The sequence below is a fragment of the Muscardinus avellanarius genome, assembly GCF_963383645.1.
Source record: "Muscardinus avellanarius genome assembly, chromosome: 2".
NCBI lineage: Eukaryota > Metazoa > Chordata > Mammalia > Rodentia > Gliridae > Muscardinus > Muscardinus avellanarius.
The window spans coordinates 37,457,044-37,467,809 of record NC_137787.1 but is presented as its reverse complement, the minus strand read 5'-3'; the positions used below and the strand labels follow the sequence as shown (position 1 = coordinate 37,467,809).

Below are 10,766 nucleotides of genomic sequence, written 5' to 3'. Positions count from 1 at the left end.
ACTCCTTGCTGAGGCTGTCCTCAAACCTGCAGTTCTATCTCTGCCTCACAAGTACTAGGATTACAAGCATGCACCACAGCTGGCTATATCCATCCTTTAAAATAGAGGAGAAAGTGGTGCTAATAACAAATTACAGGTTCATATAAATTTCATAAGCAGTTTATTCTGAATAAATCATTGTATAATTACTTAAGGATAGTTACTTTAGTTACGTACCTAATAAATCAAATTATCCAAGCAAAATAAGCATGGCAATACAAAAATGTAAGAAATTTACAAAGCTGTACAAAATAAATTAATATTTAAAACTAGACTGATACAGTCTGTGTAAGATCTCTTCAAGAGAGTTGTATGAGCTATGTAATTATGCTTCTATGTAGTTTTCTTAAGTGGATAAAAGAATGGATGCTTTAAGGCTTCTTTGAGAGTAATTCTTCTGGCTGGATCATACTCCAACATTTTCTGAATGAGGTCAAAGAGAAGCTCATGTTCAGCATCCTGAGAAAGCATAAATTCCTGAAAGGAAAAGAAATAACATTCAATTGCCCTTTCCACTATCATTTATTGTATTTTATTTTTCTTTTCTTTGGCACTGGGGATTGAACCCAGGGGGCATTTTAGTTCTGACCAATAACCCCAACCCTTTGAATTTTGAAACAAGGTCTAAGTGACCGAGGCTGGCGTAACGCTAAACTGCAATCCTCTTGTCTCAGCCTCCCTAGTACTAGGATTACAGATGGTGTTTTATTTTTCTATCATAAAAACAGAAAGGAGCTGGGCATGGAGCTCAGCACTGTAGCATGACCACTGGATATTCAATCCCAGCACCCAAGGGGGGAGGGGGGAAACAAAGCCAAGCATGACCCAAATTGAAGGAGAAACCCAGCCCTATTTTTTTATTCTTTATTTTGCAACAGTCTCAGTGAATTGCAAAGGGCTCATTGAGGCTGTGCAAGAGCCATGATCCTCCTGTCTTAGCCTCCCAAATGATGGGTTTACCAAAGTATGAGCCACTACGCCCAGCTTGCAAGTTTTAAACATTTAAGCGATGTCCCAGGCCTACCTTAAGAGGCTTACAGCGTCTTGAGACATATCTGCCAGCAGAACTATGCTCATCCCAGTCTAACCGGTCATGATGGAAATATTTTCGCTTCCTAAAACAAGTCAATATACATTCATGTTTAAAATGTTGACATCAAAAACTTAAAATGCCTTTTTAGAGATTTTAAAAGGTGGCCAAGGGACAGAAATATCAAGTTATTCACTCCCTACCAAAGTAATTTGCTATTTAAAGTATTAGTATGGCACTTTTAAATAAAACGTACCTGGTTTTCTGTATCATATGTTTTGGTAGAGGTCCGAGAATCCTTTCCATCATTGCCAAGTGCTCCTTACTATCATGAGTCTAAATTACAAAGAAGAACATCTTAACTCTGTGTAAATACTATACTTCATTCTCATTTAATACCTCTGCTAATTTTCTAGCCCACAGATGATTGTAAGTCACAAGATGACACAATCATGTTTCTTGCATAATTTGATTTACGCAAGCAACATGATTACGTAATTTATGTTTATCTGTAACGAACAGTCTGCAATTAGAAAAAATGCTATGTAAATGCAGATGTGTACTTTAAAATTACATGAACAGGCACTTTTTTATGCAAAGCCACTCAAACAGGTCATTGTCACTTACTGGAAATACTGTGAATCCAAGATAATATTCAATAAGGATACATCCTATACTCCAGACATCACATGGTTGAGACCACCCTAGAGCTGTAAAGCAAAGTATAATGTTAGGAAAAGATCCTCCATATTCCAAAGACATTAAAAGTTAATTAAGAAGTCGGGCATGGTGGCCCACACCTGTAATTTCAGTACTTGGGGGGCTGAAACAGGAGGATCACAGGTCCATAGCCAGCCTCGGCTACTTAGTGAGGAGGCCCTTTGTAACTCAGTGAGACCCTGTTTCAAAAATAAAGAATAAGTTTGGTGTGGTGTTGCATGCTTGTAATCTCAGCATCTAGAAAGCTGAGACAGGAGGACTGCAGCTCACAAAGAGCCTCAGCTACTTAGTGAGGCCCTCCACAATTTAGTGAGACCCTGTTTCAAAATAAAGAATAAAAAATTGGGGTGGGGGCGTAGCTCAGAGATAGAATGCCCCGGGTTTCTATCCCTAATACCGCTAAATAAATACATAAATAGGGCTGGGATCGTACATGTAAAATTTAGGGCTTTGGACACAGGTGATTTCAAATCTCAACTTGTGATTTGGGACTAGTGATTTTCAGAAAAAAATTTTCTGACCCACAATATCCTAACCTGTAAAAAAGTAGCTAATGGCATTATGCAAGGACTAAGCATAGATGGCCATTAGTTAGAGATTGACAATTTCATAACACTTAGCAATTTAGGTGTTGTAACTTCACAGTACACTACATTATACTCAAGAGTTTGTAGTTATGCTGGTATAAAGAAACCTGAACCGCCAGTTTTATAACACCACAGCACATTAGACTATCTACAGTAACAATACTTAAAACTGTACTGTAAAGCAAGGTGTGGTGGTGCATGCTTGTAATCCCAGAATTTGGGAGGCTGAGACAGGAGGATCACAGTTTGTAGAGTCTCAGCTACTTGGTGAGGCATTTGCAACTCAATAAGATTGTTTCAATATAAAGAATAAAAAATAAGGCTGGGGGTGTAGCTCGGAAGTAGAATGCCCCTGGGTTCCATGCTCAGTACCACAAAAACAAATGAACAAACAACAGCAAAACAAAAAATCAAAAACTGTGCCGGCAGTAGCCTCATATATATACCACCTCATGCTTTCTTTTGATCTTATCATTTTTTGCTGTGCCTGATGAAATCTGGTGTTGCTTAACCTGGCCCTAAGAGTAACAGCTTACCACACATAACCTAGGTGTGTAGTAAGCTACATTCTATGTTTACTCAACAACACTCTCTCAGAACATATCCCATCATTAAATGTGCAAACAATTCCAGAAAGGTTATGCCACTTGCTTTAAGTTCCAGAGCTGGCCAACTGAAATAAGCAAGAGCTTAAACCCCTGCTTTTTTTTTTTTCTTTTGTGGTACTGGGGATTGAACCCAGGGGTGTTCTACTTCTGAGCTATTTTTTATGTTGAACCAGGGAATCAGTAAGTTGTGGAGGGCCTCACCAAGTAGCTAAGGCTGTCACCAAGTAGCTAAGGCTGGCCAAGAATGGGCGATCCTCCCGTCTCAGCTTCCCAAGTACTAGGATTACAACCATACACTACCATGCCCTGCTTCTAATTGTATTTAATAATACTGACTCTATGGGGAAAAAGGTAAGTGGGTATACAATGAGTACTAACCCAAAATAACTTCAGGTGCTCTATAATGTCTTGTAGATACCAACGTACTATGATGTTCATCATCGTATGTTGCACTTCCAAAGTCTACAACTTTAATATCTGGATTTATTAAGGTACGCTCATCACGTTTCTGAAAATCATAAATAATAGTTATGAACACATGAAATACTAAAGCAAATATTTACTTGAACTACAAAAAAATATATCAAAGACTTACCATTTTGGGATTATATGCTTCTGTGTAGTCAGATTGCACAAATAAGATGTTTTCAGGCTTTAAGTCGGTGTGAGTCAATTTATTACTGTGCAAAACTGAGAATGACACAAAAAAAATTGATGCAATATGAAAAACATAGGCTTTCCCTATTCTAAAACAAAAACAAAACAAAACAAAAAAAACCTTGCTGGATGTGGCGGCACATGCCTGCAATCCCAGTGCTTGGCAGGCCAAGATAGGAGGACCACAGATTTCAGGCCAGCCTCAGCAACTTTGGGAGGCCATTGGTAAGACCATGTTTCAAAATAAAAACTGCTAGGGGGGTTAGCCAGGTGTAGTGATGCATTTATTATCCCAGTAATTGGGAGGCTGAGACAGCAGGATTGCAGATTCACAGGGAGCCTCAGCTACTTAGTGAGGCCCTCCTCAACTTAATGATACCTTGTTTCAAAATAAAGAATAAAAAAGTAGGGCTGCGGCCTAGCTTAGAGGTGGAAGGCCCCTGAATTCAATCCCTAGAAGCCAAAAATGTGCTAGGGTTGTAGCTTGGAAGTGGAGTAGCCTCTGAGTTCAATCCTTAGTTCCCAAAACAAAACTTTTTTGGTAATGTTCCCTGGTGCCCAAATAATTGGTCAAATATTTCAGTCTGCTAGAAAACTACCAGGGACTAAAATCTACCGCCTTTTTTTAAAGAAGTCCATAGAGAGCCTATTACTTAAAAAGCAAAGAAAAAAATATTCCTCTTATAGAGCTGAGAGCTGCCATTCATTATTTTTACTCAGGGCTCTTATTTCTTAGGAACGAGGCTAAATGATCCTGTTTCAGTCTTCCTAATACTGGGATTACAAACATGTGCAACCATGCTTGGCTACTTTATTTTGAGCTATCACTGCATGACTGCCCAGGTAGCCCAGAGCCAAAGTACCCACCTGCCCATTCTCCTGAGTAGCTGAGATTGCAAGCATGTGACACTACCCAGCTCCTTTTTGGGGGGGGGGGGTTAATGTATCTAGGCCTTCACCTTCCAGGTACGCCTAAACTTTATTTGGAAACATGGTATCACTACATTGCAGAGGGCATCCACTGCCAATGCTGGCAAAATTAGCTTTCATTCTACATTTAAGCTGTATCCCTAGCTTTTTTTCTTTTGAAATGGGGTCTGACTAAAGAAGCTAGTCTGGAACTTGGGAAATTTCCTGCCTTAGCCTCTCAGGTACTGAGATGATAGGCGTGCACCACTTTGCCTGCCTGATCTCAGACTTATTCTAAATATTCTATTCTTTGACCATGTCTTTCTAATTAGAAAGATGACCATGTCTTTCTAATTCCCCCACCAAAGGATTCATACCAACTTAAAATTCTGGTGCTGTGTAATGAACCCTAGGCCTAATCACACTGTACTTGTATATACTACCAACGTTTACTGTGAAGCCAGGCTTCAGCCTCCCTCCCAAGTACTGGGATTTCACGTGTGAGCCACCATACCTGGCTCATGCTTGCCTCTAACCTAAGCACCTCCTGTCTCACTCTTTCACTGGGATTACAGGAGTATGCCATTATGCCCAGGCTCAGCTCATTCGTCTTTTTTTTTGGTGGTACTATGGTAGAACCCAGGGGCATTCTACCTCTGAGCTACATTCCAAACACTTTTTATTTATACATAACTTTTGTGTTTTTGTTGTTGTTATTGTTGTTGCAGTACTGGGGATGGAACCCAGGGGCATTCTACCTCTGAGCTACACCACAGTCTTATTTTTCATTCTTTTGGAAACAGTCTCTTAAGCCAGCACAGATGGCTTCGAACCTGCACAATCCTCCTGTCTCAGCCTACCAATTGCAGGGATTACAAGCGTGTGTCACCACGCCCGGCTTCTATTTTTTTTATTCTTTATTTTGAATCAGTCTCACTGAATTGCAAAGGGCCTAAGTAGCCAAGGCTGTCTGTGAACCACAATCCTGTCTCTGCCTCCCAAATGCTGGGATTACAAGTGTGCGCCGCCACACCCAACTTTTATACATACTTTTATTGGTGCACCGTAATCTCACATTATAATGAAGTTCCAAGTGCTAGACATACATGCACACAGCACTTGGAGAGCTTGCCCCTGGCTCCCTCCCCTTCCCTGTAAATGACACTGAAATGGGCACTGATAGACTCCTGGCTTAAAAAGAGGTTCTCTGATAGATTCAAATCAGTCTGGCATTAGTCTCAAACCCAGTTTCTAAAAGACAGGGTAAGAACTTACAATTTACAGATTTGCATATCTGATACGCCATCTTCCTGATATGATCCATTCGAAATGGCAGAAAACCATTTTCCTTAATGAAGTCATACGTACTGAGCCCCAGCAGTTCAAATACAATGCAAATGTGACCATGATGCTCAAACCACTCCAACATCTGGACACAGCGGCTATAAAATACATGGAAAATGACTGAGTATAGCTTCCCACAAATCAAGTGACCTGAGGTAATTTTCTAGGTTCTAATTTGATACTTACAAAGTACTGTTGGGGTCTGTTGTATTCAAGTGTTCCAGAACTTGAATTTCTGAGCGAGCAGCTTCACAGTATCTATCCACATTTTTAACTATTTTTACTGCTACATGTCTACCTCCCCTGGTGAGAGAATAAGTCCAAGTTAAAAAAATGGTAAATATGATACCCAATTCCCCTTTTCTTTAAACTACTTTTCCTCTGGCCAATTACATCCGTCCCTTCTTTTTCTTCCTTTCCTTGTGGTATTAAAGACCAAATTGAGGGGAATATTACTTGAACTATATACCTCTAGACATTTTTGGGGGGCGGGAGGAATCTGAGGATGAAACCCAGGGGTATTCGACCTCTGAGCCACAAACCTGCACTACTTTTATTCTTTATTTTGAAATAGGATCTAAGTTGCAGAGGGCCCGAGTAGCTGAGGCTGTTCACAAACCGCGGTCCTCCTGTCTCAGCCTCCTGAATGCTGAGATTACAAGCGTGCCCCTCAATGTCCAGCTCCCACCCCTAGACTTTTAAAAATTTTCCAACAGGGCTTCCCTAAATTACTGAAGCTGGCATCAAACCTATGATCTGGTTTCAGCTTCTCAAGTGCAAGGACTACAGGTATATACCACTGTATTCTCTATGTTAAATTATATAGTTAAGTAGTGTGTGGCACCACACGCTTGTAATCCCAGCACTTGGGAGGCTAAGACAGGAGGATCTTGGTTCAGGAACAGCCTCAGTTACTTAAGTGAGGCCCTCCCCAACTCAGCGAGACCCTGCCTCAAAAATAAAGAATAAAAAATAGGGCACGGCGTGTAGCTTGGAGGTGGAATGCCCCTGGGGGGTTCCATTCCCAGACTAGCAAGAAAAAACAAAACCCCAAACAAAAAACAAAAAAAAACAACCCCCCCCAAAACCAACACCAAAACCAAGCAAAACCCCAAACAACAACAACAACAACAACAACAACAACAACAACAACAACAACAACAAAACAACTCATTTTTGTTGTCGTGGTCGTATTGGGGAAGGAACCCAGAGGCTTTCTACCTCTGGGCTACACACCCAGACCTATTATATATTTTATTTGGAAACCGGGTCTAAATTGCTGAGAGCTTCACTAAATAACTTTTGCTTGGCTTTGAACCTATGCCATCTTCCTGTCTCAGCCTCCCAAGTACTAGGATTAAGAGTGTGCACTACCATGCCCGACTGTGTATCAACAATCAATTCTAATTTAACACCCATGTGGTTAAATTTAGCACCTTATATACCAAGTAAGACTCCACTCAAAACAAATGTGCAAGCCAGGTATGTTATGCACACTTGTAATCCTAGTTCTGGGAAGGCTGAGACATGAGGATGGCAGGTTCCAGGACTGCCTAAGCAAGTTGTAAGACTGTTTCAAAATAAAAATAAAATAGGGCTATGGGCATATCTCAAATGTCCCTGGGTTCAATCCCCAGTATCCCCCCACGCTGTGCATACTGTTAATAGGTACTACTTTAACAACTCAAAAAACAAGAACCATTAGGAGTTTGATACCCAAGCCAAAATAGCATAAAAATAGGAGATAATTTTCTATATTATCAACCTCAAGTTAATTTAGCATGAGACTTACGCTTTATGATCAATGCACTCCACAACTTTCCCAAAAGCTCCTTCACCTAAAGTATCAACAATTTCATCTAAAAGAGAGAAATAAATCTCGTCATAACAAGAAGTGGAAACAACGTACTTATAATAAATGCTAACAATGCAGATTATTCTAGTTGATGCTAATTTCCTTATCACTAGATATTTTATTTTATTGGTCAACACCACCAAAAAACATACAACTATTTTTAGGTCTAATTTCATTTTTAGCTAATTTCATTAACTTGATTTACTGTTCTGGAAGTTCTGCATAACAAACATTCAATTTCTAAGGAAAGTAAAAATATAATCCCCCCCACCAAAAGAAATGGAAAAACAAACAAAACAAAATAAAAAAAACAGAGAAAGAAAAAGATTTCCAAATCCCTGAAATCTTAATCTATATACAGATTATCTGAATAGTTAATAAGTGTTGAAAAATATTCTATACATCTTGCACTTAGTACGTCTCCACTCTGACAGATCAGGTGACCCTCCTCATCATCCTCTACACTCCTGGTTCTTTTCCTTCGGTGACTCTTCTGGAAACGTCAAGTGGGCGGCACCAAGATCATCCAGCCAATCAATATACCCGAGTGAATTCAGGGCAGAATACGAAATTCATTCAGCGGGGAGATATTCAGGCATTCAGATACACGCCAGGCCACAAACGGTTGGCAGGAGCAATTTCAAATTCAGTCCCCAGAAATTCACAGGGCACATAGTTTATGTTAACAGGAGAAAAACATGGCAAGGAACAGATTTTCAGATAAGATGCTCAAAGTGGTAAGGCAACAAAACATAAATACAATTGTTTTTCTTTTTTAAAAAATGCTTAGTTGTAGAATTCACTGAAAAACACTGAAACATAATTTTAAGTTTCTAGTGTCCTAATTTAATGTTGCAAAGTTGTAGGATGTAATAGTTACTTGTTCAAAGTAGACTGTGGCCAAATTAAGATTTCCTAGCTAACCTAAGAAAATAAATATTAAAACAGTAAATAAAATCAAAGTCCTAATTTTGGGAAGAAAAGAGATTCGGTATACAACAATAGCACTACAGCATTTTAAATGTCATCTAAGCTGACCTCCAAATCAATACATATCCCATAAAATTCAAATTTGTTGTAGTTTGCTTAATGAAAGAAAGATTAGAACATTTTTGTTAGAATAAAGAAGCATACCTAATCTTCAACTATACAAAAATGTCTGTTGTATTTGTTGTGATAAGGCTTGAAATTATCAAAACAAATCAGTTTTTGAAATACCATAAAAAAACTTTCAGAATATCTTCTATTACTTTTATAAAATTACCAACACTATTTCAGTGAAATGAGAGTAGCCAGCTAATAATTAAATCTATTACAAAACTAAGTATATTTTGTATGTCAGGAAATTTCCTACCCAATCTATAAATACAGAAAAAATCCTGCAAGTTAAAGTTTAGATGCCTATCTTAAACAGACTTTTCTTAAACACAAATTTATGTTTTCCTGTTATACATGGGAAATAAAATGTCAAAAATGTTTTAAAACAGCACATACCCCATGTGAACGATGATGTGAAGTACTGTGCTGAATCCTGTGTTTACTTTTATAACTACTTCTTCCACTTCTACCAGAAGACTTGCTACTATGGTTCTGATATCTGCTTTCATGATCTCGATAGCGACATCCAGGTTCATATCCTTGACTGTAGTCATTTCTGTATTCATCAACGTAGCGTCGACTATGATAATCTTTCTCATTTATAGATCTGCTTTCTAAATAATAACTAGAGGGAAAAAAAGGTATTTTCTGTGTTTTACAATAATACCAACCATCACATTTTCAACTATTTCCCCTGTGGTGCTCAAGTATACTAAGGCAAGAGCTCAAGCACTGAGCCCTAAAGTCAATCTCTTAAAATGGTACTCTTGAGAATTTTATATTTCCACCCACCCCAAAGCACTCAACTTTACGCACATTACAAGCAATCAGAATATAACATTGGAAAAAGAAAAGAAAAAGTAATCACAATCAATAGTGTTAAGCAATACTAGTTTTATCATTAAGAAAATGTATTTTTAGAGAGAGATTTTAAGTGCCCTTCTTACCTATCAGATGTTTTAGAGTGATTGTACTTGCAGCGCTTGCTATCCCAAGCACCGCTATGGGATCTCCTCTTCCTTTTATGACTGCTGCTGCTTCTCCATTTTCCATAACCCCAATCCTTGTCATCCCAGTCAGGACAGTAAGTTCTTTTTGAGTGCCTCATCTAAGGACAAGACAAGTTTTCTCCAGTTAAACTGCATCTTACACTGCACTGTTTAATAGTAAAACACATCCTTGCAAATTAACACTAGCTGTGGCCTTTTAAATCAAAGTTCAAAGCCACTGTCATCCAAACAGAATTCACTATCAATTATTGCACTGCCACACATTCTGGACTTTGAACCTCAAAGGCATTCTACATTGCCCATGTTATTTTGTCCTTAGCAGGAAAAGGGGGCACAGGGAAGGCTGTGGGAGGAAATTAAAAAGCTAACTTAGGTAAACAGGGCCTGGTGACTCACTCTTAATCCCAGTACTTAGGAGGATGGCAGGTTCTCAGTCAGCCTCAGCTACTTAATGAGGCCCTCCTCGACTTAGTAAGACCCAGTTTCAAAATAAAGAATAAAAATAGGCCTGGGGTTATAGCTTGGAGTTTAATTCCCAGTACCAAAAGAAAAAAGAAATAGCCTCCAACTCAGATGTAATTAGCCTAAAGTGCCGTTCAAGTAGCTGGTGGCTTTACTGCTCCAAACTACGTGCTGCATTCAACGCCGAATCAAGGTTTAGGGTGACCGCCGCCTTCTCTCCTCCCACAATGTTCCTGCTCGTGTTCCCACTGGAGAGCGAAGCGGGGACTCGCTTGGCCCAGGCCCGGCGGGGACGGCAGGCCCGGTTCGTAAACAAGGTCTGGCCGGGCCGCAGACGCCGCCCTTGCACCGCGGCCTCTTGCGTCAGTCTCCCCAGCCGGGGCGCACGGGCGGCGCCCCCAGCCTTTCTTTTCGGACGAGGTCTTACTGAGTTGCCCGGCTGGCCTC

General features: G+C 39.7%; 1 protein-coding gene across 1 annotated transcript; it reads right to left on the bottom strand.

The window, feature by feature from the left end:
- Positions 1-372: 372 nt before the first annotated feature.
- CLK1 (CDC like kinase 1) lies at positions 373-9,955 on the bottom strand (the record flags this gene model as incomplete). The annotated part of the gene is made up of 12 exons (XM_080690182.1): positions 373-516; positions 1,064-1,154; positions 1,326-1,405; positions 1,697-1,779; positions 3,363-3,492; positions 3,580-3,674; positions 5,826-5,992; positions 6,081-6,197; positions 7,687-7,753; positions 8,152-8,242; positions 9,244-9,472; positions 9,795-9,955. The coding sequence occupies 12 exons, from the start codon at positions 9,953-9,955 to the stop codon at positions 373-375; spliced, it is 1,455 nt and encodes a 484-aa protein (XP_080546308.1).
- Between the last annotated feature and the right edge of the window lie 811 nt (positions 9,956-10,766).